The sequence below is a fragment of the Aspergillus eucalypticola genome, assembly GCF_003184535.1.
Source record: "Aspergillus eucalypticola CBS 122712 chromosome Unknown BO83scaffold_2, whole genome shotgun sequence".
In the NCBI taxonomy this organism is placed as follows: Eukaryota; Fungi; Ascomycota; class Eurotiomycetes; order Eurotiales; family Aspergillaceae; genus Aspergillus; species Aspergillus eucalypticola.
In genome coordinates this window covers 1,432,669-1,460,644 of record NW_020290276.1, presented here as the reverse complement: position 1 = coordinate 1,460,644, position 27,976 = coordinate 1,432,669, and the positions used below count along the sequence as shown (strand labels likewise).

Here is a 27,976-nt window from a genome sequence, read left to right as displayed (position 1 = left end):
TGAGGAGCTATAAATCCGCCTCTATCTTGAGTTTATCTCCTTCCATCAACTTCCATTTACCCCCGCAACCCCTCATATTCAAAAACAAGACCAAGACCTTCTTTCAATATGTGCATGAAAGTGAACTGCTCGAACTGCAGTATGTTGCACGTCCCTTCCACCGCATATTGCCACCAAGTCATAATACTAATAAATGCATTCAGACAAAGCCACCTGGTGGGGCTGCGGCGCGCATATCCCCTCCGTTCTGGACTCGGTTCCGGAGAGTGAGCGCTGCACTTGTGCGCCCAAGGTGGTGCGCGATGGAAAGGAGTACCCGCCTAAGGCGGAGAAATGACTATCTTCGGGGTGTGTTGTTTGTTAAGTAGATTAGAGGGGGGTTTGGTGATGATGTTATGGGATGTTGATGGGGCTAATTCGAGTTTGTTCGGGGATAGGACCGACTGGTAGTAGGTGGTAGATACGTTTTATGATTAATACAAGGTATAAATTTCTTCTGCTGTTCTGGAGTGTGGTGGTGGTGTATGATGATTTGATGAGATAATTGCCGTCATGAAGTACTTGTGTTGGAATTAGACGTGTAGGTCGTTGCCGATGCGTGCTGATGTTAAACCTATGTTATTGGGGGCCAGCTTTCGGAATGTGTATAGACCAGGAGTAGAGGCATGCCCGGCAAGGTTGTGTGTAGTAAGCCTTTTACATGTTTCTTATCTCGAGAGGATATCGGGGTTTGGTCATATTTTATGGGTTGGAAAACACAAAGAAATAGGATGAAAATGGGAAAATTAATATGAGCATAGTTCCAAACATGAGAGTAGTGAATGATCAAAAGAGCAACAAGAAGAAAACAAAAGATACCATAAACATAAAATGAAGTTTCTTCTTGGATTTGGATTATCCTTCTTCTAACGCCGCAAAAAGGAATGACAAGAGTGGGATTCGAACCCACGCCATCTTACGATGATCAGGAAGCTATGAAGCTGGGTATTAAGGTGGACCTTAACCTGACGCCTTGGACCAACTCGGCCATCTTGCCTTGGATGAAGATTATAGACCATCTTGTGTTATATTAAGGTTGCCCTTTGAAATACCTAATTGGCCATCCACCTTCCACCTGATGCTGGCTTGGATTTAATCAGTGATGGAATTTTCACACTCTGAGCATAGCATATATTATTTTCCCCGTAATTTACCTTATTATAATTATCTTCTCGCTTATGTGCAGCCTGCTTTGCAACAAATGACATGGCGAATTCATTCACAGGTAGTACTGTACTGATATATATTTACACTGAGGTGCCTTTACAGTAAGCGCTTCATGATGAGAAAGCCAGGGGATAGCCACAACAAAACCAAGTGGGCCTATCGATGAGCTTCGTACTCGGGAAAGATGAAAACAAGCAATGAGTCCAGCAGGAGCCACCTGCTTTTAACAAATTAGTTCGGCGCTTCTTCTTCATCTTTCACCTTCAATTCCTTCAACTCCCCCTTCTCCTCAGCACACTGTCTCTCCCTCGGACTATCAACCAGCTCATTATTTTGCATAACAAAGGTCGACACCGCAGCGGCAACCAGAATCGACGTGGCAAGGAAAAAAACACCACGCGTGGCACGGAGATAGATGAAGATTGCGGTCTGCTTCTCCAAACCACTCAGCAGGTCGAGCCGATTGTAGTTGTGCGAGATCCGATCAGCCAGATCAGGCTGGCCTCCAAACAGGATATGGAGGGTATTGACTGACAAATTTCGAAATATAGCAGCCGATATGGTCTGGCCGATGGTGGTGCCAGTGTTGCGGACAGTGAAGGAACAGGATTGTACCACGGCGAGGTGTTGCTTATCGGCCGAAGTGAGGAGACCCATGAGTCTGGTCACGTACGCCCCGCCGGACCCTGCACCGTATATTCCGAGATAGACGAAAGGGGCCCAAGAAGGTGTCGTCTGGGTCATGGTACAGAGCATGACAGCGCCCAGGACGGAGCAGGCTTGGACGGGAATATTGATGTAGTAGTACTTGGCCGTGACCTTGACGAATAACCCAGCAGCGAAAGATCCAAGAGCAAAGCAGAGAGCCAGGGGAATAAATCGTAAGCCACTCTCGCCTGGGGAGTGGCCAAGAACCTCCAAGTACACGGGCACGTAGTACATGATGCTAGTGTTGCCGAAGTTGGAAAAGAATGAGCTCAGTTGCGACGCGGCCACAGTGCGTTGTAGTAGGGCTCGAACTGGGATATGAGGGTTCTCGGCTTTATAAAATTCCCAGAAGAGAAATGCTAGGAATCCTACCGCGGCAAGGATCAAGGTAGTCAGCACTGCTGCGCTGTTCCAGGCAAAGACCGAACCACCAGCATTCATGCCGAATTGAAAGAGGATAATAACGACAAGAAGAGCGACCATGCCGACGTAGTCAACTGGGCGTCTGATAGGACGGCTTTTACCCTGAGGGATGTTGAGATAGAACGCCACCATCGCGATGTCAAGAATGATGAAGGGCACTTGGATACGGAATGCCCACTTCCACCCAATGGCGTTGGCGACGCCACCCCCGTAGACGCCACCCAGGGCCAATGTAGCACCATAGGTAATATTGCCAATGCCTTCAATCAGCGCCCGTTTTCTCATGGACACTAGATCGGTTTCGACAAAAGCAGTGATGGTGCCGATGCAGCCTGCACCAAGCCCTTGAACAATCCGACCTAGCAAGAAGACCGACAAACGGGGCGCCAGCCCGCACAGAAGCTGTCCTACGGCTAAGACTGAGAGACAAAGTACAAGGCCATATCGTCGGCCCAGCAGGTTGGTCAGTTGTCCGCTGAATGGCTGCGAGATGGAGAGACCTATGGGGTATGTGGTAGCGACCCAGGAATACGATGAAAAAGCATCGTACTCCTCACATATATCCTCGATAATTGTGGCAAGCATGGTTGAGTCTATCATTTGTCAGAAGGCTACTTTTTCGCCAGGAAGTAGCGTGATAAAGAGGATGTTGCACATACCTAATGCACTGAGCAAGACCCCAACCTGAGGACACGAGGTTCAGAATCAGTGGGTAGATCTTTTGTTCATCATGGCGTGTACAGAAACTGCTTACCCAGAGACCTAACAGAACCAATACTAAGCGAGCAGTGGATGGCTCTGGGTCCATATCATCGGTGCTGTCTTCGGTCTTACAAACCGCAGTATCTGGGGAAGGTTCCATCACCGTCGCAAGCTCTATTGAGTCCTGATCGTGACCCCTATCTCCTCTGCTGGTGCTCTGTGTATAAGCCATGGTGGAAGAACGACCGAGGGTGGGGTACAAAGGGCAAATGATGGTGACATTTGGATAAATAGATAAAAGACAAAAAATAATTCATGAAGGGCATGATATACTCCCTGATGCTTGAGGACCTTTAAGACTGCATTTGACTCACAATCGACTAGGGTCTGAGGCTTGACCACTAGGGAAAAGGCATTAAAGTGGAAGTTTACAAGGAAATATTGTATGTGAAATACTGTCATACCCCTGTCGTGTACATTGACAAGGGATGCTATAATCTGAGGGAAAACAAGCTTGTATGTAATCATATGCCGGAGTCTGAACCCATGTGTACGCCCTATGCAGAACACTTATGAAATACGTACACAGAAGGACCTGTTTATTATAATAAGTTTATATGGTGAGAGACCTGGATAATACACCAAGTGCAGTATGAGCCTTCACATCGCACTCACCAAGCGCCAGGAAGTACTTATTTGTAGAGCCAGGCTTCCTCTATTCCATTGTTGTGATTGACCAGAAGTGTCCTGGTTTGTTTCCAAACCCTGGAAACAAAGACCTGAAAATCAGACAAGAATACAAGAAATTACATCAGAGATAGTTGCTATACTATTCAGTACTTGTTTCAGGGAGCACTATATGTCTGCTCGACTCATTGGTTGAGAGATGCAGGGATTCATAGACCTTCTTGACTATTTATAGTGCTACTGTGCCCTTCATTTCTTCTTTGGGTAGAGGTGGATGCTTAAAAAGGTCAATTAAAGACCAAGGAAAGCTTAACAAGGCTTAGAAAGAAGTAAGCAACTCCTGCTCCACTCTTTACCTGGAGTCCGACGGATGGTCCGATGCTGTGGGCGCGCCTGGATTATTGTGTGCTTTTGGGCTGCGCTGATGTGGACTGCAAGGGTTGGCCCTTAGTGTGCTTACAGAATGCAGGTTGATCCAAAGTGAGTCACTGGCATAATCGTTTAGAACGAATCTCAGTTGTTGACATGGTAAAATCCCTGTCGTAACCAAGGGAGCTTGCTGCTAAGGCTGTTAGAGAGAGTCGTTTGAGAAAGGTGAATATCTTCCGGTTCTCCCACGGTAACAGTTCCGGGATGCGCACCCGTCTGCCCAATAAGTCATAAGCGTTATCAACCTGAGGCACAATTTGCAAATAGAATATATGGTTAGTATATCGATCAATCAATGCCATTGATTGGGTATCGTCATCATTCCGGGCGACTATTTTACCATTCAGATGGAATCGCATGCCTGAAAGTCCGCGCCCCAAGTGATCTGGAAAATTTTGGGCGGTAAGCGGCTATTAATCTGTGTCTATTCATCTGTTGAATCCAAAAAGTTGCATTCAATTGAGTCGTTCTAGACGAATCTACTCCAGATACAGACTATGATGTTTAGCCACGTTTAACTGCCTCGCGTAAAGGCTAAAGTCGTGAAAGGACCGCACCGAGAGGCTTTGCTACCATCTGGCCCAAAATTTCAGAAAGATGGGTTCATGCTCTCAGCCAAATTTGGTGGTAGGTCTGCGCAACCTCAATTTAAAGCAAAACACAAAGCTTAGTGAAAGAGTTCTTTGGGGCATGGTTTTATCTCACACGACTTTGTTTCCCGTCAAGCAAGCTTGTTTAGTTCCTGCATTGGACGTAATTTGGGGTGTTACTTCATGTGGAGAATACCGAAGCCAGAGAGATATACCGTTTCCACAATATTATTAACAGATATTGAAGGAATATCCTTTGACGATCTCTCGGCCCTATCGTGACAAGATGGATAATATTATGTATCTGCCGATAACGGGCGGGGTCGCTTACTCAGCCACCGTTTGGTGGGAAATTGACTTGTCCCAGCATGGATCCCCGGGTGCTTCATTCTCTCCATCGTCAAGTCCAGCGAAAAGGTTGCAGCAACTCCATGATCATAGGCTAATATTTTAGAGAGGAAGATTGACGTCGGTGGGATTTTCCAGTCAGAGACAATGGACCATTCCCAGCGTCCCAAGCGGACCAGTAATGCGTAAGGCCATCTCTTTCCCCGGATCTTGAGACTACTAGTAGTTCATGCCCACTAACCCCACCAGCTGTCAACGCTGTCGCTCACGCAAGGTCAAATGTTCTGGCACCCATCCCTGCGACAAGTGCTGTCAGCGTCGTGAAGATTGTGTCTTCGAGGATGATCGCAAGATTGTAGTGTCTGAAGAGTGAGAATCATGATCGCTGTGACTCAAGGAAAGGTTCTAATATGTCTAGGCTATTTCTGTCCCTCAAGCGAAAAGTGGAGGCCTTGGAAGGAAGCGGTGACTCTTCCCCAGTGGTCAAACGCCGGCGAGCCTTGACGACTGACAGTACAAATGAATCCAGTTATGGTGAGGGAGAGATCGTTTCATGCGCTGCATATCCTTATCTAATCAGTGCAGAGCGAGCATTGGAGTTGCCCCGAGAGGCATCACTCGATCCAACTGAGTCCCATCGAATGGATGACCATTTCACCTCCAACCCTTTCATCAACCCGGGCTACCTCAAACATACCGGAGGTCGACAGCGAATATGGCGTAGGTTTTCTGGTTTCTCTAGTAGGGAAATTGCTGACCGCTGCGCAGTGTTTCTTGGGCCGACTTCGACCTGGTCGTTCAGCCGCCGCATCCTTACCATTGTACAGGCACATATCTCGCCAGAGAGCCCACGGGCGATTCCTCTCGCGGTCGATGGCGATGCATATCAAATACAGTGGCGTCACGCCAGTTCGGAGGAGGCCCCTGACATTAGCGGTCTGCCCTCGCTGGAGCATGCATTGTACATGGTGAGCACCGTGCAATTTCATTTCACCCACTTGTATCGGTTATATGATGAGGATGAATTCTATCGGCATATGTATGAGTTTTACGACGATGCGGCAGCCAAGGTCCAAGAATGCCGTCTGTGGTATGTGCAGTTTCTCATCATCCTAGCCTTCGGAGAGGCCTTCCTGGACCCAGTACGAAATCACGCGAACACGGCGAGCTGGACCAAGTATTTCTCGAGGGCAATGTCGTTGCTGCCGGACATCACTGGGTTATGGCAGGACCCGACCCTTGCAATCGAAGTACTGGCTCTCATTGGGCTGTACTTTCACTCGGTGGATATGAGGGATACTGCCTATTGCTATGTGAGTATTCGCACAGCGTCTCGTTGGCTTGACTGATCGTGTAGATTGGCCATTCAATGCGCATGGCATTGGTTGAAGGGTTTCACCGGGCACTTCCTGTCAATCAATTAGGACGGAAATTAGTGGAACGCTGCAGCAACATATGGTGGACAGTATATATCCTGGACCGCAAATTTGCGGCACTGATAGGATCCCCAAACTCCGTGCGGGACGACGAAATCACCACGCTTCTATGGGACCCGCGCACATCTTCTCGCAACGAGGCTACCCTGAGCCTCCATGTCAAGATCACACAAGTTATAACGCGCGTGTTGAACAGTAAGTCACTTAGCGCCTAGTAATCACAGTGCTGACATCCAGTAGCTGTCTACAGTGCCGATGGCACATTAGGAGGGGTCTTTCTTCGCAAGGTGCGATCGGTCTTGCAAGAAATGACCGCCCTTTCGCAAGAGCTGGATGAGGTTTTTTCGCATCGCTTTGCAAACTCAGTCGACTCACTATCTGGGGTTACCACACGCCTGACCCTATCCTGTCATCTGGCAAGCGCCACCCTTATCATAGTGTGTATCGCGACTAATAGCCATAGTGCATCATTGTCACAACGAGACCCCTTGTCCTGAGCCTGCTATGGGAGCGCCTCGGTTGCTACGAGGCAGGTACCGAGTTCCGCACTCTATCTCCGCCCGTGCAAGCATTGCTTCAGGCGTGCATCGACTCCGCGACAAAATCATTGCGGATACTTACCGCATTGCGCGACCAAAATCTGCTAGGTTCGGACCCCTCCAAGTAACGTCACATTCTATACTGAGACATAGATGTCTAGAAACTTTTCTCCCCTTCGACCTAGAAAACCTCTTTTCCTCCTTCTTTATTCTTTCCGTAATCTCCGCCATCCTCCCCGACACACTTCCCGACTCGAGCTACCGCGATATGGGCTACAGCCTCCTTGACGCGATGATCGAGCGAGGAAACCGCGTGGCACAGCTTCGTAAGTCCGATGTTGAGCTGCTGGAAGAGCTGATCGCACCGTTGATGGGACGGCAGAGTCGATCCACCGATATTGGAAATGATAACACCGCGCGGCAGCACCTGGCCACGCCTACCAGCCAAGGTCGGGAGCGACTCACCGAGTCAGTTCAGCCCTCGGGGTCAGGGCTGCTTGGGGAAATAGGGGGATCGGGGATTCCGCCCCCACATGAGTTATCGGAGCAGGACGACGAGATACCCCTTGATTGGCGGGGATTGGGACTGTCGCTGGACTGCATGCTGACGGCGGCGGACCAATTGAATACGAATAATTTGGTGTTGGATGCAGAGCGCGAGGGATTGCAGACGGACCTGTGGTTGTGGGAGAGTTGAGCTGTCATGGGCGGGGAGTTGCAGGGAGGAGTAAGAAGTGACCACCGGGTGTAGATGTCCGGATGATGAGTCCATGAACCTTATGCATGTGCCGTACTTTTGGGGCTTGAAAGTTGTAGCTCTTTTTGCAGATTGTTGGTACCTGCATGCCAGCAAACATCGAAGAACAATTAGCCAATCAGCATTCCGTTCCCAACTACACCCACCACACCGTCGCCCATTCCTGAAACCTCTACCGAAGCCCAGGGAGGAATCGCCGTCCAAACAACCAACGCCAGGCTTTGCCACTGTTCAACTCCGTATGCTAGCACCAAATCCCTCCGATAGCAACATTCAACACTCAACAGAAGAACTCTGTATAACTTGCCATTAACACAATACGGCATAGCCCCCAAAAGATTGAAAGCAGACTTCCTACAGTGAGAGGAATCGACTCGGCAGATGATATGACATGTCCACTCGATGTACCGAATCGGTAGATAGCCTAGAAATCCCATCTCGGAGCGAGCCGCTATCTTACATGCAAACGTGTGTTGGTATTATGTTGTGAACCGTGAACCAATCAAGAAACAGTGAACTGCAGATGGGAAATTAAAGACCATTTCCGTACTCCTCCGTCTATGCTTCCAGGTGGAAGGCAAATAGTTATCCGGATGATACTCTCTGGTTCCGTGGACAGGTCGGATCCGTGGTATGTGGCAAATGAGCCACACCCACATCCACATATCACGGTGTTTATAATGTGCGGTACACAGTTAGTGTGTGTAGCGCCAATAGATAGTAACATAATTATCACACAATCAACGTGACCAAAATAGTGGATACAGGGTATCTATGAGTATGAAGAAGTAAATGGATTAAATGGAGCGTGATCTAGAAGTGAAAAAGGGCTAAGCATGACTCTTCCTCGGTAAAAATACCAAACAATAAACAGGGTTAGTTTGTTTTTAAATTCCGCGCCGGTACTGTTAATGCCGCTGAGTAATGCTCTCCTCTCTCCCTTCTCCCTATACACACAACACAATTCTTTCCCTCAAAAGGCTCGCCCTTGACTAGCCCTTGACTAGCTCTAAACAGTCCTACGACCAGCGTCCATCTGTCTTGAATTGCGTATGCAAGCACTACCGCCAAGCAAACTATTTAACAACCATACGTAGGCTTCCTGTTCCTGAGCGGGAGATGTCCGTCTGTCAACACACGACGGAAGTCATCCATGGGCCAAGCCACGGCAAGAAATAAGGTAAATCAAACGAACCGTGGGAAGTCGTCAGCTACGATGGGATGATGCCAAAAGTAAACGGATTCGAGGGCAAAGAGGGCTGGATGGACTATTATTAACTTTTTTTTTTTTTTTTGTCTTCTTCTGTGGTTGAGTTGTTAGCTTTTTCTGGTGGTGGTGGCCGAGGGTATACGTAAGTGATGCCCCACTCCGAGGATGAGGCGCCAGCCAGTGGCGTCTATTGCTGCGAAGTTGTGGTTTTTCTTTTCTTCTTGAGGAGAGATGGCTGTTTTATGGTGTCAATAAATTCTGACGATCATGTTTCCTCTCTATGGTTGGTGTTAAAATGCTGCCTGAGGTGGATTACATGTTCCTTCTCTCAATCGGCACTCTCTCGGTCGGACCATCAAAGACTAGAGATAATACACGTGGAGGGGAGGGATCGATCAATCTTCTGGACAGAGAGAGAAAGGAGTTGCGCTGCTAAGCCAACGCTAGTCGATGCTTAACTCCGCCCGGCGCCAATTCTTGCGTCTTCATCTCTCCACTCCCAGGCGTTTTTATTTCTCTGCCTAGACTAAAGTCTATGTTGCTCGGATCCCGGCATCCAGTCACACAGTCTCTCTACCTCTCTATCAATCAAATCTGGGAGGCAATTTCTTTTTTTTTTTTTTCTCCTGCACTCCCATTGTGCTTCTCACATTTGTGATCTAACAAATGGTGTCCAGCAATATTTCCGTAGTACACAGTATATGCTTCTGACCCACAGCTTCGAACCACTATCGTGGCGTTCAGGATTAAACCTCCCCAAATACAACAAACAGGTACCGGAATGCTACCATTCGTCCGAGCAACCACCCACCAGGCCACATGGCGCCCTCCCAGCTGACGGTCCAGTCTTCCAGACTTGCTGCACCACGGGTTGACGACGCAAGGGGGCCGGATTACGTGGGGAGCAGACACAGAGGATTGGGTGAATGGGACGGAGGGGATGGATAGGATGGGATGGCATGCCAGAGCCGTACCTGGATGCTGGAGCACCCCCATCAACAAAATAAGAAAAAATAGGTAAAAAAAAAACAATAACAACATTGGCTGGCGGAATCTACAAAAAGCCCCATCCGCCAACGGAGTGTCCATCGCGCCGCATTCGACGCATCCTCGTTCGCTCGCCATGGCTGTCTTGCGTTTCAGACCATCGCCGCCCTCCGTTTCACTGCCCTAAACGGGGCTATTGACCTTCGGCTTCTCTCTTTTTTAGTTGGCCCAGTCCAGGCGCACAGGTGCTGGCACTAGTCCAGTACACTCGTCAATTTTTCCACCATGGCGGCGCCTTCCTTGGCCCAATGCTGACGATTCCTTTTGCGCTGCCTGTCTCCACTTCCTCTTGATCGAGGCCTCCATCAAACCCACCATCTCCCCAGAGAGAGAAAAGACAGTCAGCCTAGAAGGGGGGCCGATTAGGGCGCAGTCCGTCTATATACCTACCCAAGTCGCCCCGGTTCTATTGCAGCCCCTCCCCGTTTTGATACCCTTCATAGCACACTCCCTATTGCTGTTGCTTTGCAGTATTCAGTCACTCCTTTTTGAACCCTGGTTATAGCGGTGTTAGAAAGACACACCCTAAATACCCATCCAACTCCTTCATTTCGGGGACCGACCACTCTTCCCCCCTTATCCAGCGGATACAGATTTCACTGATCGACTCACTGGTCTGAACCATAACATTTCTCCACCATGCAGTGGAAGTCACTCCTTCTGTGTGCCGCTATCGCCGAATCGGCCCTGGCTCGCACTCACGGCCACCAGCGCCGTCAACACGGTCACGGCCACGCCCAGGAGGCTCATGTGGCCGCCCGTGACGTCGAAGTTGAGGTGCACACCGTCGTCAACATCGAGCACGTCACCCTCACCACCACCGTCTACGGCCAGCCCACTGAAGCTGCCGAGGCCGCTACTACCAGCAGCACCATTACTGAGGCAGCAGTCACCACCACCACCGACGCCGCCACCGCCGGAGCCTTTGTGGAAGTCGACTTGGACGAGGACCTCGCCATCAGCGCCAGCCTGGGACTCTCCCTCTCCCTGGGCCTGGGCTTGGGCGACGACCAAACCAGTACTACCACCCACACCAGCACTTACACCAACACCAAGACCCACACTGCCGCCTCCCAGACGGCTGCTAGCACCACCGCCGCCGCCAGCAGCACCGGCAGCTCCGCCAGCGAGGCCTGGACCGCGACCCCCACCAACGGCGTCTTCTCGACCGCCGGATTCGGCGAGCGCACCAACAGCAGCAGCAGCGGCGTCACCTACAGCGGCAACGTGGGCAACCCCTGGGGCAGCAACATCCAGGAAGTCAGCGCCAGCGAGGCCTGGCAATACAAGTACGTCATCCGCATGGAAGGCAGCAACACCAAGGACTGGTTCGTCAGCTTCTGGAACAAGATCGGACCGGATGGAAAGATGGATGGATGGTACGGACACTCCGCGTTGAACTTCACCCTCGGCGCAGGCGAGACCAAGTACGTTGCCTTCGACGAGAACAGCCAGGGTGGATGGGGTGCCGCGGAGGGCGACAGTCTCCCTACTGATGACTATGGCGGTTACTCTTGCACCTGGGGCGAGTTCGACTTCGGAGACACGGATAACAGCGGCTGGTCTGGTTGGGATGTGTCTGCTATCCAGGCTCAGGAAGCCGATCAGACGGTCCAGGGTATGCGTATTTGCCAGTACTCTGATAAGCAGTGCTCGTATATCACTACTGACGCCGAGACGGTGGTGAATGCGTACACTGCTTCTGAGGCGTCGGTGGATGGTATTGGTGGCACTTTGTCGTCGGGTGCGGTGCGCTTGACGGTTGAGGTAGATTATAGCTAGATGTGATGTTTCTTTCTCTTCGGTTGTTGATGTCGATGTGGATGTAGATACCTCTTGACTTTCTTGTCTGTTTTGTTTCAATCTTTGTTGATACTGTTGTTTATATACATCGGATCATGGTGGATTCGTGGAAATATACATAGTTTTACCGACTCACTATATAGTATGGTATCATTGTTGTGTGTATGAAAGCAGTGGCACATGTAAATAGGTGTAAGAATAGACGAGATATTGTGGCTGTCAATAGTCTATATACCTTCTGTGATTTCGATCATCGGGATGTCTCACATTGAAACCGGGGAATGGGGGACGCTGATCCGATCGCGGTGGAGTGGAGCAACCAACGGTCTAAGTAACGATCCTGTTTGGATGCGAGGAGAGAACAGTTCAATGCTGATCGAGGATCGGCCGGCGGTGAGACTCGCTGCAGACGATGCTCGGAAGGCTCGGATCGCTGCCGCTGTGCCACAGAATTGATCCATGGCTACATTGAGCACTTCTGGGTGGAAATATTTTCATATGGTCAATTGGAGTGAGTGTTTATTGCATTGGCGATTGTATGGAGATTTTGCAAGCTGCCCCTTACACTACTTAGTTGGTAGACTTCTTACTAAACCCACAGAGTACACTTAGTACTAACAGGTTGGCCTGAAATTCATATCTACAGTGTGAGGGAAGATGGTCAGTGACAATATATACTTACTGCTAATAGTACCACCCACACTAATTTCGAAACCAATCCCGACACATTTACTCGTAGTGATTATGTTACTTGAACAGAATATGTATCATGTTAGCGCTTAACAGCGGAACCATCTGATAATTATGATTCTACTAGTATATAAGTGTACATTATGAGGGTTGTGGTCGATGAGTGAAGTTAGATTTTTGGTCTGCTAAAAGGATAATTGATTTATTTAACTAATTTAGCAGACCTCCTTCAACAACCGGGTCCCATAGCTCAGTTGGTTAGAGCGTGACGCTAATAACGTCAAAGTCGAGGGTTCGAGCCCCTCTGGGACCATCTTTTTGCATATCAATTTCTTTTGCTGGTCGCCCTTCCGCCCCGCCGAGATAAGAGGGCTGCAACTACCTATCCATTGGGAGGGACATTTTAGAAGCAGGACGTACAAGTCTACACGACTCTACCAGCTGGACAACATGATCCCGTTGTATTTCCACCAAGAGCTTATCATATTGAGACTTCTACTGTATAACGAATGACAAATTTGGGAGCACAGCCGTCTCATCAAGCAATCACAGAAAGACAAATCGCATCGAAACCTTCCGCCATTCCCTTACCAACCAACACTTCCCTTCCCCATCTTTCGGAGATCATCCCTCACACAGAAGCTTGAACTAGAATTCCAAGTCTGCTCATGTCGAACCACATAAGACAATGTCTCGTGGCCTCGAGGCCGTTCCCGGCCAGTTGGTCGTACAAAGGCCCAACTACTCGTTATCGGAGCCCTTCTATGATCAGCTCCCCCTCCACCATTACAGGATCAGCGAAGAATAGCAAGTGTGGCTCAAGTTTCGCCATCCCGTAGTGGTGGGGTGGGGAGCTAATTATACCAGGGGTCTGGTACTGATGCAGAAAGGCCTCTGTACGACCCACTAGTAAGTAACTAGCTTCCAGATCACGTCACTTTGCATAGGTAGTTCATGCAAAGTCATGGAGCTCAAGCGGGCCCGTCAAGGCCCATAGCAGCCAAGACAGGCCGCACAGCGTCGACCGAATTACTATCCATATAGACAGCTCCGATGAGAGCCTCGACGGTGTTGGCCATAACCTTGTCGGAGACCATGCCTGCCTGGGATGGGTTGACAATCACCAGTTCGTCGAGGCCCATCCTACGCCCAACCAGTGCCAGGTTGACGTTGCTGGCTTTGGTTTGCAGAATGTTGCTGGTAACCTCTAACATGAGGATGAGCATATTGTTCTGGGTAAAAAAGGTGAGATTTACCTCTGCTTCTTCCGGCTTCGTATCCAGCCAGGGTAAGTGCCAGTTTGAGAACGGCATCTCCGACAAGGGCAAGCTCCTTGTGGCCATCCATGCGGGTTGGCAGCCCGGGTAGGGCAACCCCAGGAGTGACTAGCGCCCCCATTCCAATAGTCGGGTTATCGAAGGTGTACCCAAGCGTGAGTTGGGCGGTTTGGACTTTGTCCGCGAGAGAAGAGAACGAAGGCATGGTGCCGGAATTGAGTGACTTGCTCGAGTTGAGGATGGATTTGGGTGAGTTTTAGAACTGACCTTGGATGGCCGAAAAAGGATTGTAACGCTAGTCAAGTTCGTAAGGGATGGGTGGGCAACAGAAAACAAATGTGAGGGGAGAATGGCCCTTTTAACTCCTCCTCCGGGGTTGGGGAGGGGGCTTACCATGTGACGTGCTGCATGTGCTGCGCCGACTAGCCTTGCATTCCTTGATCAGCTTGCGTTGGGTATCCATAACCCTTCCGTAGTACAACTGGACCAGTTACCATACAAGGAACGCTTTAGTTATCTTGTCTTTCACCCACTTGACATGCCATGAAATGCCTCTTATTGATAGAGTTACCAGACCATGATTGTATCTTATTGAAACAAGTATGAGAGCTATCTAAAATATTGTTCTGAGGTCGACCGTCCGTACTCCCGCAAGTTAAGCGTCTCAGCCTCGCGGGTTACCCCATCGATCCCGCAAAGGCTGAATTGATGTTGCGCCTAGCAGCACCCCCACCCGAATAGTCTGCCTTGGAGCATGGATTGTAACCCAATCAAACCCTAGATCAACGACAGAGTGCAACACCCGTGCAACAGCTATTGGCGGCTAGAGCCAGTACTCTTTAACGACGACCGCAGTCTCCCAAATTGCATCAGATAGGCTTTCACAGTATAGCAAAAATTCCAGATTTCCTTCAATCCTCGCTAGATAGTCGAATTGTGTCAACAGAGCTGAAATCGTTGTTGGTATATGAGCAGGAGTGCTTGTCAACCCTGATTAAGTATTATCCGGTTTCCTCTACACCCATGTTTATGCCGCCTACAACGCAGCCTTGCGAGTCCAAGAACCAAGGGGTCAGTGCACCACGACTTCCGTGGTCAATGAAAACAGAGCACCAAAGATTATGACCCCGCAAGCCCACCCTTGCATAAATCACACCAATAGCATAAGCTGCCTCCATACAGCGTATACTGGACCCTTCTCGGATGGAGCCACATCATGCGTCATCCCTGCCCCTCCTAGTTCATCTAATCAGCTACTCATGCAGAGCTACCTGAGCGACTCATTGAGGTTGCTCTTAAGGATATTCACGCCCTGTTCTGATCGCGGTGAGTGGCAGTTAACTTCTTCTTAACAAGAGAAAAGCTAGGCTCGGAAGCTTTTAGCATTCGAGCACAGTGATGCCATTGATAAAGAGGTCAATTGACAAGAATGAGAATAGGGAATATACGGGGACGAGAGTGGTATTGAGAGTTGGGTTTTCAAAGTTGGGATTTTACTAGAATAGCATGATGAAAATGTGCTTTTCCGAATAACCACTGAGTCACCACCCATCCAAATGATGCGCCCATTGCCCAAGGAAGTCAACAAGCACAGACACAAGAATGCCAGACACCGTACACAATATTATTTACATTAGGCTGAACAATATGACAATAGACCACAAGTCATGCAGAGGACACGGAGGAACCGCAACTGCCCTCTCATAGGGCTTACCTCAAATTCCAGTATCCAATAAGAATAATTACCCCATTAAGCTACTCTTTGACGGCATCTTGTTTTCCGGATGGCGAAAAAGAACGGATCTTACTGAAAAGCCCGCGTTTCAGTTTCGAAGATTGCTCGTTGCCTTGAAGTGTCGAAGCGTCGGAAAAGGTACTCTCCGAGTCGCCCTTAGGTTGGTTTTTCGCCACATCTTTAGCAAGTTCGTTTATGTATGTGGGAATGTCGCGCGCGTCAGAAGGGTTCATGCGCATGGACGGTACTCGATTGGTGGGAGACATGGTGATTAGATAAGGTCGTTTGAATGACGACTTCAAAGTCAAATTGCCCTTTGCACTAAACCCTAGCTGGAGAGTGGGATCGTAGAAGATATGAGAGCGCTGGACCAAGCAATGCTGGATAGAGAAAATAGTTGCGCGAGATGAAGCAGCTTATATGTAATCTGATGGTTGATATTTGGAACTAAATTCCTCTTTGTAGGAGATGAACAGTGAGATTGTCGAAGTTGTATGGAACCGTTGTGATCAAGCGATGCTGAATGAAGAAGACAATTGCTCGAGACGAGGTGGCTTTTATATTGTAAATGTAGCTGATATATTGAAGTGAGGTATATATGCTACAAGGCAACAATATTGGCTGCCAAAGGCAGCGACATCCCGGTAGACAAGCATGTGATGGAGAAGACATACAAAAGCAAATATGCCCTTTCTTGCATTTTAGATTGCCCTCAAGTGGAGTGATGGAGTAGTATCAGCCAATGATGCGAAGGCAACTAATGTGCAGCCTCACAGGAAGGAGACTAACGCAGCATCCTGATCATGCGTTTCGGGAAACGTTAACAGACTAAACACTGGGTATCTGTATATTGGATGACGGCATAGACACCTTAGCCGGCAGGCTATAGCCTAGTTGTGACTCAGGAGAGGCTCGCTGTTGATCTAATGCATGATGTGGCTTAACACCCAGACCACGATTAGCAAGCGAGACCCTTGATTATGGCTGACCGAGGGCTTTAGAGCCCCAAGAACTGTCGATCATTAGTACGACAATTGCACTCTGCAAGGAATACGTATTACTCATAAAATAGGAATGAAGACAACATCCATCTTTGATGTTTTCGCCATTCAATCTACACAAAAAGATAAGTGAAATCAAATCCCAAGTAAGGACTTGCCTGCTATAGGCGGTTGACGCTGGGTTAAATGTATTGCGTCATACATGAGTTGCAAAATGGGAAATAGTAAGCTGGAAGAATCATTGTGTGACTCACAGAATAGCCTTCTAGATGCCAGAACCTGGACTCTGCACAAATTTTGCGGCCTAAGCGACAGTGGAAGGGGCTATGCACGCAGCGGCTAATTGACGTTCAACAGTCGTTGATTAGGGTGGCCTTAGATCGCGCTACCTTATCTATCCAATCAGCAACCACTCCTACCATGGCATTCTAGACGACATGGCCAATTGGATACAACGGGTCTCTTCTGATAGTCACATGGCTATTGACGAGGCGACTACTTACAGTATGACTCAACGAAACGTACATGCCTGACTGACATGAGTAGGCCGCTACTAGCCTGAGAGGCTCAGGCGCATGGCGTGTTATACCTAGATGATGACATTTACACCTACCCAGCAACACCCCTTATCATAGGCACTTTATTATCTGTTTAGCGGTTTGAAGCAGGGAAAATCCATGACCTTCATTACTCGGCGAGAGAATTATAGCAGAATCGGCTATCTTACCTTTGGATTCATCCGTTCTCATCGTTCGAACAACACTTTGCGAGCACAAATTTTGGAGTACTGAACTTAACATTGGCATATGTGCCCGCCAATAGAACAAAACTACGACATCAACTTGGCGTCAGGCTTAGCACTCGGAGATATCCGAGCTGTTCCTATGCCAAAGGGTTGGGTGGCGCAATAGCTTCCAGTCTGGACCATCCCTTACGGTGCTAAAAAGTCCCCCGGCCAGTCAGACCCACCGGGTACCTGATCACGATTGCTACCAAGGTAAAATGTGCCGATCGGGTTCGTGAGTTTCCTTGATGGCTACACGCTAATGTCGCTTTAATTTCCGCGATACGAGTGGCAAAGCGGCGTTATGTGGTCGAGATTTTCAACTAGTGTGGATAATGTGTGGGGAGGCACTGACTCGAGACGTAGAGAGGGGTTGGGTCAGCTGTCTACACAACCTGGTGAAAGAATAATGACTAATTGCTACTGGGGACAATCAAGAGAGTATGCCAACAGAGAACTGGATTTTTAAAGCAGTAGAATCTGACGAGTTATTGTTTATGGTACAATTCCTGCTACATTTGCTACAACCTTATCCCTGTACGCCCACCACACGACCACAATTTCCGTTAGACATCTGGATGGTAGTCGAAGTGTCATGAGTAGACGCCCTGGCGTAAACAGAAGACTGCGAGCACGTTGTTGTGTGAATGAGATAGCAGTATTTGATGGAGGAAGAAACCGCGTTGTAGTAGGACATGGCGCAGGTGGAGCTTTCCATGCAGCTGACGCAGCAATCATATGCAGAACTGGTGTCGCCAACAGTCAAGCTTTCACCGGGGACGTTGGTGAAGGCAATCAGGTACATGTATTGGCCCGCGAAAGAGCCGAAATCTGAGGAAAGAGGGTCACCAGCGATGTTGCTAGACCCGCACGCCTCGTAAAAGGTTGCAGTGGCCACTGCAGCCACTGCGGTGGTAGTTGAGAATACAGTGGCAGTTTCAGCAGCTGCGGATGTGGTTTCGATGATGGTAGAAGTGGTACTGTAGCTGAGTGTAGTCGAAACATCGGAAGGAACCACAACCGAGATACTGGTGATGGTGTTGGTCTCAGTAACGGTGGAGATAGGAGTGACTGCGGTGGCAGTCGCGGGGGGTTCGGTGACCGTGGAGACGGTTGTGGTCTTGACAATGATCTTCTGGTGGCACACGACCTCTTGGGGGTACTCATAGTCGTCCAACCAAGAAGAACAATCGTCCTGCTCTATCAAGGAGCGCTTGGCAGCAGTAGCTGTAGGCAGTGTCTCCGCAATCGGAGAGAAGCCCGAAGAGCTAGCTACTGTGGAAGTGCTGGTGCTCGTGGTCGAGACGGTGATAGGTACAATGGCAGTGACAGCAGCGGGAGTGATAGTCACTGTTACAGTGTCATACTCGGTCGAGGTCGTCGAGAAAATATCAGTGACCGTGTCAGCCGTTGAAACGACCGTAGTTGTCTCATAGTCTGTGACGGTCACAGTGGAGGCGTCAGGGGTCACAGTGACGGTGTCTTGCGTCGTCGAAAAGACAACCACAGGTGTCGGGTCATGAATAGTGCGCGTAATGGTAGTTGTAGGAACTAGCTCTAACGAGCTTGTTCCCAGCTGCGTACGGCACGACACCGAGGGCACATAGGCCTGACTGCTTGCCACCGGGGAGCTGGCCGCTGGGGTGATAGCTGCGGCCTGACCGAGCAGAAAGCCCGCTGCGACGACGAGTCCGTAGATTGGCATTTCCACGGGTTGATAAAATATAAGCTTAAAGTGTATAGCAGTCACTCAAAACCTCTAGTAGGTTCGGAGTGCCTCGCAATAAGTACTCCGTCCTTGACTCTGGGTGGGAATTGAGGTCGGCTATTTTCGCCGCCGTTGACAGACCCACGATCCAGTGGGCGTCAATAGTGCAGCTGAATACGAAGGCTGAGACAGGAACCAGGTATTAGCTCCGTCGGGTGTGTATTCCCTATGTGTAGTCTCTTTGTCAATTCTCCGACCGAAATAGTATTTTGAGGTGATCTATATACAGTGACCCGCCTCTTGCAAGAGAGAATCAGGGCTCGGTTTCTCACACTCTCTTTTGACAGTCAATTCTCGGAATCCCACTGCAAGTCATTCATTTATGTCTCATAATACCTGAATAATACTGATTTTCTTCATTCTACTTTCGTTAAAATTTTCCTCATTAAGTACTGCTGAACTGAGTCAATCGCTGTCATGATGGGACACCTGCTGATGCGAGGATGGATCCTCGCCTCGTTATTGCTGCAAGCGAGCGTCGCCGTGACAGTGGCTGTTGAGCCAGCAGCTGTGACTTCTACCACTACTTCATCTGCTATCGCACATAGGCAGCATCACTGGTCCTATAGCTCAAGGTCCTTGCCCAGCCGCAGGCCTTGCACACCGAGTTATTCATCTTCTGTTCCTTCTTCGAAGGCAGCAACACCCACGCCATCAATCATCGTGGTGCCCTCGTCGAGTCTAGTCCCCTCACCCTCTGCTCCGTCGGTGAGGGAGTCGCCAATTCCCAGCTCAAGGCCGGTACCAAGTCGCTCGGCGGCTTCCCACCCGCATTGGAGCTATGTATCCCGGCCTTTGCCTCAGCGAAGCCAGTGCTCGGCGTCTTCCGGAGCTATCCCGGGCTCTTCACTCCCTGTTTCCATATCCTCTCAGAGCACATCCAGCGCAGTCCCTGCGCCAACTACTGTTTGGACCAGACTTCCCCAGATGAGTCTTTCCACGTCCTCGTCGGCTGCAACAGTCACCGACTCTTCCATGCTGCAGTGGACCACATCGGCAGTTCTCTCTACTCGTACGGCCACAATTACTGCATGCCCATCCACACTCCCGAGCTGTCCTGCGCGCTCCAGAACCACCTCTGTGACCACGGAGACCATTGTGGTGTCTACCACAATATGCCCAGTCACCGAGGCCGCAGGAATGACTCGGACGGATTCTGTCTCGCCGACAGTAACGGACAGTGCTGCCAACAAGGGTCATGGTAGTGGTGGATTAGACTTCACAACCTCCACTGTTTTCAGCACTCGCACTGCTACGGTAACTGCGTGCCCTTCCTCGGTAACGAACTGCCCGCTTAGGTCGAAAACAACCTATGTGACTACCGAGATCTTGGTAGTCTCTACCACTGTGTGCCCCGTAGCTGACAGCACTGGTAACAATGGTGCCATGATTACCGAGACCGCACATCCTCCGGCTACCGTGGCTGTTGGTAACAGCGGGGGTAGCATGGGTGATTCTGACATTACCACTTCGACGATCTGGAGCACTCGTATCATTACCGTGACTGCATGTCCTTCTTCTGTGACGAATTGTCCCCTGAGGTCAAAGACAACTTATGCGAGCACTGAGACGCTGGTTGTCGGCACAACTGTGTACTCAGTCCCTAAGATCACAAGCACCAAGGCGAACGGTTCTCTGCCATCCGCCACAGGAGTATCCGAGGTTGGACCATCGCTTACCACTTCTACCATACTGAGCACCCACATTGCAACAGTTGCGGGCTGCACTGGAGATAACTGCAGTGGCTCTCCACCCAGAGGCGGTTATGCCACGTCGGAGACCTTCGTTGTAGCAACGACCGTCTTCACCGTATATCCAGATCACACATCCGTTCCGGCCGAAGGTGTTGATCCTGTGACTGTTCCTACAACTTCTGTCGCAAGCCACCAAGCTAGCAACTCAGCCGGTAGCACCACTAATTTTGTGTCATCTGAATCGCAACTCATCTCTGCTGGCGACACTACCTCTCAGGGTACAGGCTCAAGCGCAGGCTCAAGCGCAGGCTCAAGCGCAGGCTCAAGCGCAGGCTCAAGCGCAGTGTCCAATGCCAGTTCAGGTGCAGACACAGACGCGATCTACACCACTACGATTACTGTCGAATCATGCTCCAATGACGGGACCTGTACCGAATACGGCACTACCATCACAATGGCCCAGACTTCCAATGTTGCTCAGCCCACAGTGTCTGCTTCCCCGTATTCGTACACCCCACACTTTGGGTCAGGGTCAGGATGGAACCAGACTGCTCCCGCCTCTTCAGCACGTGTGTGGCCCCAGAGCAGTCACCAAGCTGGCATGAGTTCAGCCATGGATACTAGTACAAGAAGCGCAAGCGCAGTTAGCGCGTTGTATACCGGGGCTGCTTCTGCAGGTTTTCGGCGGTCGTTGCTGCAGGTGGTTGGAACGGTGATGGCGATGCTTTGGATTACCTTCGTATAGTTGTGGGTAAAAGTATAGGTTGTATGTTTCTTCCAGAATCTATTGTGCTTTATTCTAAATAGGATACCTCCTGGACAAATCGCGGCAACTCGTTGATCTGTGAGGATCTTCGATTGACCCGGGTACTGAGTATGCATGAATTCGAAAAGATTTTGGCGGTTGAAGAACGCAATAGTGTAACCGAATCTGCAATGAACGACCAGGTTAGACCATGATAACTTGATCTATAAAGAAAGCAAATAAGAAGAAGGGGGCTGTACTGGTCATGGAGAAGCTTCTTAAATGTACTTGAGAATGGGTGCCGATTGGACAGGTGATGTGTGTTCGATAGCGGGGTTGGATAAGGGGCTCAATATGTTCGAATAGAGACAGTTGACTTAATACTCTAACCGTTGGGAAGTATCCCTATTGCTCACCTTCCTGCGGGCATATGTCGCTGCAATTCTCGAGTACGACGTGGTTGATATTCACCTGTCGCAGGCAATGAGCTAGCGTGAGACCGGCAACCCCCCCTACTAGCATGACCGTGATTCGAGGAGCGGCAATGTCTAATCCAATTAAGTAGTATGATGAGTACAATATAGACTCGGGAGCATACTGGTTTGATGTGTCTGCAGGTCATAGTATAACGTGATAGATGTCAGATATAGTGATACGTCTATTGGTTTATCCAGAACGTTGGTTGCATGGTGATACTCAACTCACGCGATCCCATCCCCAATCTTACGTGCCAAATTTCGATGTATGGACATTTAGTCATAAAACAAGCCCAATCTACCGTTGTAGTGTGAATAAGTCAGAATCAGAACAAACTACATCAGCAGAGCCGGTTGGGCACCTTGTACTTCTGTTAATCGGAATAATTGTCGCACTCTATAAACAAACTTGTAGCAAGATAGAGTGTCGGGGTTTTGTTCCCCCGGGGGCAAATTGCCTCGCTTCATCAAGCCTTTCGTAGCCGTACGCCGTGGTACTTAGAAGTAGCACTCGAATTACACCCAAAAAACGTTCAAAAAGGGTAAGGTGGAATTTCCATAGGGCTTACAATGTCTGATGTAGAAAACAATATCATATCACACGCGATGGGTACTCTCGTATTCTCTTACATGAAAGCTGTTGTTACTCGGTGCTAGCTGGCAAAATTACTGTTAACCCAGAAGGCCTTGGGACATGCGCGTCGTCGGATTGAGAATCCGGCGACATACTGCTGGCCATGGTTACGGACGGCTAGCATGTTTGCTGCCATTCATGATGTGGCGTTCGCCGGTGCCGTATGACGAAAGCTGCATTAAAGCATCGGTTTTACAATTATGTTGTCACCTGCAAACTGCCACAAAGAGTTGATGGAATTATCTGGGGCGCATGTTTAGGCATTTATTTGCAATCTTCCGTGATTTCTCCAAGATTCCTCGGACAATCCATTTAATTGCACCAGGCGTTTCCTCAACTCTACAAGGGGTGTGCCGATATTTCACAAAATGGAAGCAGTGATATGATGACAAGTAACGGTCTCTCATTGAATAAATGATAGCGGGACGGCTTTGGTATGGAATGACTCACTTGTGCGATCTCCACGATTTGGATCAAGATCAAACACCTACGTTATTCAGCCGAAGAAACTCACCCAGATTAAGTAATCCCTCTGCGGAGTTTGACACTATAGACTAAGCTATTGAGGACGAATATTAAGGTGGGGCAGCAGTCAATCGTTGTATTTGCACTAAATGACTTAGGACATGTAATGCAACCGCCAAAGCGCGGCAACTTTCATGATAAGCTCAATGTAACCAGTTAATTGGGCGTCTTTGAGATACCTATTCTATGCGAAGTTGTCATTTTGTTTGTCAAGGGACAAGGACTTTATTTGAACCTTAGCGAGCTAACAGCCAAGCTACACTCGAGAGATAACATCATTCATATATCTACCCTCTACGTCCCGTCGTTATCATACAATTCTAGTTTCAATACCCAAACATATACCATCTAGTCAGTTGAGTTATATGGAGCCTTTCTCATCCTTAAATATGGCTATCTCTATGGAGCCCCTCCAGCACCATCTTCCGCAAACTTCGCTGGTTTTTCTTGTCTTCCTGGCCTTCCCGATAACCGCGCTAGTATGGGATCGCATATTGAACCCACTCCCGACAACAAAACGGGCCTGGCTTGTTGGCAAGAAACAGCCATCCCAGATCACTTCATTGGAATGCCCTTACAGCTACATTCGTCAGATCTACGGTAAACATCACTGGGCCCCATTCGTCGACAAGCTGGCGCCCAACCTCCAATTGGATGACCTGCCGAAGTACAAGATGATCCTTGAGATCATGGATGGCATTCACCTCTGCTTAATCCTCGTTGATGATGTAAGTACAGTAGCCCCAATTGAAATAAGGGCTGAGAGCTAATCATCCCATCAGATATCGGACGGGAGTAACTTTCGCAAGGGTCACCCCGCTGCGCACAAGATTTACGGTCCTTCAGAGACTGCGAACCGTGCCTACTACCGCGTGACGCAACTTTTGAATCGGACCGTCCACGAATTCCCTCGTCTTGCACCATTTCTGATGCAGTGTCTGGAGGAGATCCTGGAAGGCCAAGATATGTCCCTTGTTTGGCGAAGGGATGGCCTTGTCAGCTTTCCAGTGGCTCCAAAGGAAAGGGATGAGGCATATCGCCGAATGGCGTCGCTGAAGACAGGTGCATTGTTTCGTTTGCTTGGTCAGCTGGTACTAGAGGATCAGTCCATGGATGCTACCATGACTACGGTGGCGTATGTGCAAAGATACCCGAATAGTGGGACCTGGCTGACTGAGTTCTGCACAGGTGGTGCTCACAGCTGCAAAATGATTGCAAGAACGTGTATTCGACCGATTATGCAAAAGCAAAAGGCGCACTTGCGGAGGACCTGCGCAACGGCGAACTTTCATTTCCCATAGTGGTTGCATTGGATGCTCCTGAGGGTCATATGGTAGCGCGTGCCTTGGAATACGGCTCACCCTATAATATCCGTAATGCTTTACGGGTCATCCAGAGGGATGACGTGCGTAGCGCCTGTTTGTGGGATTTAAAGAAATCCAGTGCGTCTGTGAAGGACTGGCTGGAAGTATGGGGTCGCAAGGAGAAAATGGATGTCAAAAGTGTGAAGGCATAACTGGCTTTCCAGATAGACGCATATGTTGTCTAGTGGCGGGATTCGTTGCATTACTTCTGATTTGAGACCAACTCATGCTTTTTCCTATATGGAATCTCCATTACTACCTCCGATAAGCTTTGTACTGGTGCACAAGCATAAGGCATGTACAACCATGCGAGGTTGTGCTGTATAGCCATTTTACATATTGATTGGCAGCGCTTTCAAAACCAGAGTTTAGCTATCCCACTAACTAGCTAGACACAATGACCATTTTCAGGTTCTACGGGTAAGATAGCTGAACGGAGTAATTCTGTCATACCAAATTTCCTTTCTCCGACCACCCAAGCGACCTGGTCGTGTTTTGAACCTCCAGAACGCCCTTTAGCAAACATACTGTTAACCACCTAGGATGGATATACGGACGTGGAGCAAATCGCCCCTAACCTTCGCAAGACTGATATGGTATCCAATGTTCTTTAGATGACCAGTCATATGAAAAGGTGCCCTTTGCGATCTTTTGCTGACTAGACGTGCTTTCAACACCCTACAGAAGTTGCTTATTCGCTGATGACAAAGGACCAGTAAAGCCGTGCCGGGTGACAGCAAAACACGTAGCAAAAGGCGATGCAACCCTATCACATGGGGCTCACAAAAAGTTGCGTTCTTAAATGATAGTACATAGAAGTAGTAATGCCTGTTTTTCGAAAGCTCACGTCCAGCACCTTGGTGACCTTCTTCTCCTGCAAGACTTCATCCATACAGCACCTTTGAGCCACAAGGAACGAGATTATGCTGGGATTCCCAATGTTCAACCCGGCTACGCCAGATGCCTGGAAGATGAATACTCCTTACTTTCCATTTATTTCTTCCGGGCTATTTCCTGCATCGGCACCCTCGTCGCCCACCAACATAGATGCCGAAGCTGCCAGTTCCCAACAATTGGAAGCAAGCTATCTGGATAAGGAGAAGGTCGGTCTGATGTATCCTGCTCTTAGAAAAGCACTGTCTAATGCACGAAAACAGATTGTCCGAGGGCCACTTGACTATCTTCTAAAATCCCCAGGAAAAGACATTCGTCGGAAGTTTATCCACGCGTTCAATGAATGGCTACGCATTCCTGAGGACAAACTGAACATTATCACGGAAATTGTTGGATTGCTTCACACAGCCTCCCTTCTGTATGTTCTATTCAGCTTCCATCTAAACCAAGATAACAATATCCTGAGGGACTGCTGACCTTCAATAGAATCGACGATATTCAGGACAATTCTAAGCTTCGACGTGGCCTCCCAGTGGCGCACAGCATTTTCGGTATTGCGCAAACAATCAACTCGGCCAACTATGCGTACTTTCTGGCTCAGGAAAGGCTCCGCGAACTGAATCATCCCGAAGCGTACGAAATATACACCGAGGAACTGCTCCGTCTACACCGCGGTCAAGGTATGGATTTATACTGGCGGGACTGCCTGACCTGTCCCACAGAGGAGGACTATATCGAGATGATCGCCAATAAGACTGGTGGCCTTTTCCGACTGGCTATTAAGCTTATGCAGTTGGAAAGCGAAACGGAAAGGCATGTATTACAAATATATATCCATAACAAATCTTTAGACCCCCTGGTTACACTGCAAACTGACTTCGTGCAGCAATGTCATCGAACTAGCAGACTTGTTGGGGGTGATCTTTCAGATTCGGGATGATTACCAAAACTTACAGAGTGGACTATACACCAAGAACAAGGGATTTTGCGAGGATTTGACGGAGGGCAAGTTCTCCTTTCTGATTATCCATAGTATCAACAGTAACCCGAACAATCACCATCTGCTGAATATACTACGGCAGCGGAGCGAGGACGATTCGGTGAAGAAGTATGCTGTTGAGTATATCGACTCGACGGGTAGTTTTGACTACTGCCGGGAACGGCTCGCTTCCTTGTTGGAGGAGGCGAATCATATGGTCAAGAAATTGGAGAATGAGGCTGGGCAGTCAAAGGGGATCTACGATATTCTGAGCTTTCTGTCGTGAACATATTTGAGGCGATCAGGCTGGGCATCATGTTCTTCCGTAGTTGACCAAAACAATTAAACTACATAAATTCTTATACGCTGGCGTTCATATGAAGGCAGGTGCCCTATCATACATAAGACTTCGACAGTCCATAATGGTGTTAGAGCGGGGGATGACCGACAATTTGAAAAGGGATTGTGCCATGGTGGCTGCGTCAGCGATGGTATGGGCCTTAGACGCTCGGATCAAAAGGTTCAATGCGAAAGTCAAGCAAGTTAGTCGGGACGATTACTTTCAGAGGTGCTGGGACGTGGTTGTTGGGGGTATTGATGGACGGACCGTGCAGCGTCGCGTTGAGAATCAGTTCGGGCATGAACGAGTAGATACTCCGTATCGGAGAATAGCGGCCCGATAGAAGGCAGGTTTTGAGTTACTTGTTGAGAATGTTCGTGAGATTTGTTTGTCTTGCGACGAGTGATTGGTTTTTGGTCTCGGTTGCATTGGATCTTACACTTGTGGCAGGTTACGGAATAGGGCAGGAGAAAAGGGGCGCAGTGCCCAAAAATATGGAGACACAGCAGACCACACATGGGCTTACATATGCTTGACTCGCTGCACTTCATAGCCATTTGTCAGTGAGGTGGGTCCTTCGGGTGGTTCTGAACTATGTTGATGCATGCTGATTCTGCATGCAGATGCCGGGTTGGTATCTAGCCTACAAGATTTCCCGTCCTCTAGGGCGTTTATTGATGTCGATAAGTTACCGCATGGACTATCCATATTCACCAATAATCTTACCCCATGTGGTTCAACACCTATATGGAGCGTTGGAACACAGATTTGTCCCGGTGAAGCGTACTATCATATATTCCGGCTTTCTCTTCATAGTGCTCGAACTCCGTCGGGCAATACTCCAAGAGTTGTGCAATATTGTGCACGGTGTCTACATTCAATTTTCCTATCTTCCTGAAAATTCAGCAACATAGCAGAATTTTGAGAGTCTTTAATGCCCAGTTAGACGTTGTCAGCTCCTCGGATGGGGAACCATCAGCGTTACGCTAGAATACGCAGCGCAGCACTGCGCCGACCTTGGTGGCTTGCATCGCCATGGTACGAATCTCGTGCTGACGTTTATCATCAAAAACACGACAATGAGCCAAAATTCATCCCAGAAGTAACTGATCATGCGTTCACGGCATGTATAATTGTGCCAGCCGCTGAGATCCATGTAACCGGTGGATAGCAGGAGAGTGTCCA

The 27,976-nt window shown here is 49.0% G+C and overlaps 10 protein-coding genes and 2 non-coding genes across 12 annotated transcripts; 6 read left to right on the top strand and 6 right to left on the bottom strand.

Moving 5' to 3' along the window:
- Positions 1-54: 54 nt before the first annotated feature.
- Positions 55-500, top strand: BO83DRAFT_374757 (uncharacterized protein). The gene is made up of 2 exons (XM_025530278.1): positions 55-139; positions 204-500. Exons 1-2 carry the CDS (start codon positions 109-111, stop codon positions 335-337), a joined length of 165 nt encoding a protein of 54 aa, XP_025392972.1. The 5' UTR covers positions 55-108; the 3' UTR covers positions 338-500.
- Positions 501-924: 424 nt separating this feature from the next.
- On the bottom strand, positions 925-1,036 carry BO83DRAFT_t33. The gene has a single exon. It is a non-coding gene; the product is annotated as a tRNA-Leu (tRNA).
- A 401-nt stretch (positions 1,037-1,437) lies between these two features.
- On the bottom strand, positions 1,438-3,271 carry BO83DRAFT_303816 (multidrug resistance protein fnx1; the record flags this gene model as incomplete). Its single annotated transcript, XM_025527204.1, has 3 exons — positions 1,438-2,930; positions 2,997-3,021; positions 3,092-3,271. The coding sequence occupies 3 exons, from the start codon at positions 3,269-3,271 to the stop codon at positions 1,438-1,440; spliced, it is 1,698 nt and encodes a 565-aa protein (XP_025392971.1).
- Positions 3,272-5,240: 1,969 nt separating this feature from the next.
- BO83DRAFT_303444 (putative C6 transcription factor) lies at positions 5,241-7,765 on the top strand (the record flags this gene model as incomplete). The annotated part of the gene is made up of 9 exons (XM_025527191.1): positions 5,241-5,278; positions 5,343-5,462; positions 5,512-5,627; positions 5,679-5,813; positions 5,862-6,406; positions 6,451-6,724; positions 6,770-6,966; positions 6,993-7,176; positions 7,230-7,765. The coding sequence occupies 9 exons, from the start codon at positions 5,241-5,243 to the stop codon at positions 7,763-7,765; spliced, it is 2,145 nt and encodes a 714-aa protein (XP_025392970.1).
- A 2,676-nt stretch (positions 7,766-10,441) lies between these two features.
- Positions 10,442-11,903, top strand: BO83DRAFT_86314 (putative allergen Asp F4-like). Its single transcript, XM_025537669.1, has one exon. It carries the CDS (start codon positions 10,722-10,724, stop codon positions 11,862-11,864), a length of 1,143 nt encoding a protein of 380 aa, XP_025392969.1. The 5' UTR covers positions 10,442-10,721; the 3' UTR covers positions 11,865-11,903.
- A 911-nt stretch (positions 11,904-12,814) lies between these two features.
- BO83DRAFT_t36 lies at positions 12,815-12,888 on the top strand. The gene has a single exon. It is a non-coding gene; the product is annotated as a tRNA-Ile (tRNA).
- Positions 12,889-13,480: 592 nt separating this feature from the next.
- Positions 13,481-14,428, bottom strand: BO83DRAFT_86281 (ribonuclease III domain-containing protein). The gene is made up of 4 exons (XM_025537668.1): positions 14,347-14,428; positions 14,246-14,279; positions 13,832-14,147; positions 13,481-13,782 (listed from the first exon to the last, which is right to left on the bottom strand). Exons 3-4 carry the CDS (start codon positions 14,055-14,057, stop codon positions 13,547-13,549), a joined length of 462 nt encoding a protein of 153 aa, XP_025392968.1. The 5' UTR covers positions 14,058-14,147; positions 14,246-14,279; positions 14,347-14,428; the 3' UTR covers positions 13,481-13,546.
- Positions 14,429-15,505: 1,077 nt separating this feature from the next.
- BO83DRAFT_86264 (uncharacterized protein) lies at positions 15,506-15,943 on the bottom strand. The gene has a single exon (XM_025537667.1). It carries the CDS (start codon positions 15,851-15,853, stop codon positions 15,608-15,610), a length of 246 nt encoding a protein of 81 aa, XP_025392967.1. The 5' UTR covers positions 15,854-15,943; the 3' UTR covers positions 15,506-15,607.
- On the bottom strand, positions 15,661-16,692 carry BO83DRAFT_433945 (uncharacterized protein). The gene is made up of 2 exons (XM_025535732.1): positions 16,649-16,692; positions 15,661-16,599 (listed from the first exon to the last, which is right to left on the bottom strand). Exon 2 carries the CDS (start codon positions 16,257-16,259, stop codon positions 16,035-16,037), a length of 225 nt encoding a protein of 74 aa, XP_025392966.1. The 5' UTR covers positions 16,260-16,599; positions 16,649-16,692; the 3' UTR covers positions 15,661-16,034.
- Positions 16,693-17,893: 1,201 nt separating this feature from the next.
- BO83DRAFT_450024 (uncharacterized protein) lies at positions 17,894-19,095 on the bottom strand. The gene has a single exon (XM_025536779.1). The coding sequence runs from the start codon at positions 19,075-19,077 to the stop codon at positions 17,902-17,904; it is 1,176 nt and encodes a 391-aa protein (XP_025392965.1). The 5' UTR covers positions 19,078-19,095; the 3' UTR covers positions 17,894-17,901.
- A 462-nt stretch (positions 19,096-19,557) lies between these two features.
- Positions 19,558-21,579, top strand: BO83DRAFT_450020 (uncharacterized protein; the record flags this gene model as incomplete). Its single annotated transcript, XM_025536778.1, has 5 exons — positions 19,558-19,650; positions 19,710-20,152; positions 20,211-21,403; positions 21,431-21,457; positions 21,479-21,579. 5 exons carry the CDS (start codon positions 19,558-19,560, stop codon positions 21,577-21,579), a joined length of 1,857 nt encoding a protein of 618 aa, XP_025392964.1.
- A 2,036-nt stretch (positions 21,580-23,615) lies between these two features.
- On the top strand, positions 23,616-26,737 carry BO83DRAFT_303085 (terpenoid synthase; the record flags this gene model as incomplete). Its single annotated transcript, XM_025527176.1, has 6 exons — positions 23,616-23,942; positions 23,997-24,349; positions 24,403-24,619; positions 25,736-25,890; positions 25,959-26,289; positions 26,324-26,737. The coding sequence occupies 6 exons, from the start codon at positions 23,616-23,618 to the stop codon at positions 26,735-26,737; spliced, it is 1,797 nt and encodes a 598-aa protein (XP_025392963.1).
- Between the last annotated feature and the right edge of the window lie 1,239 nt (positions 26,738-27,976).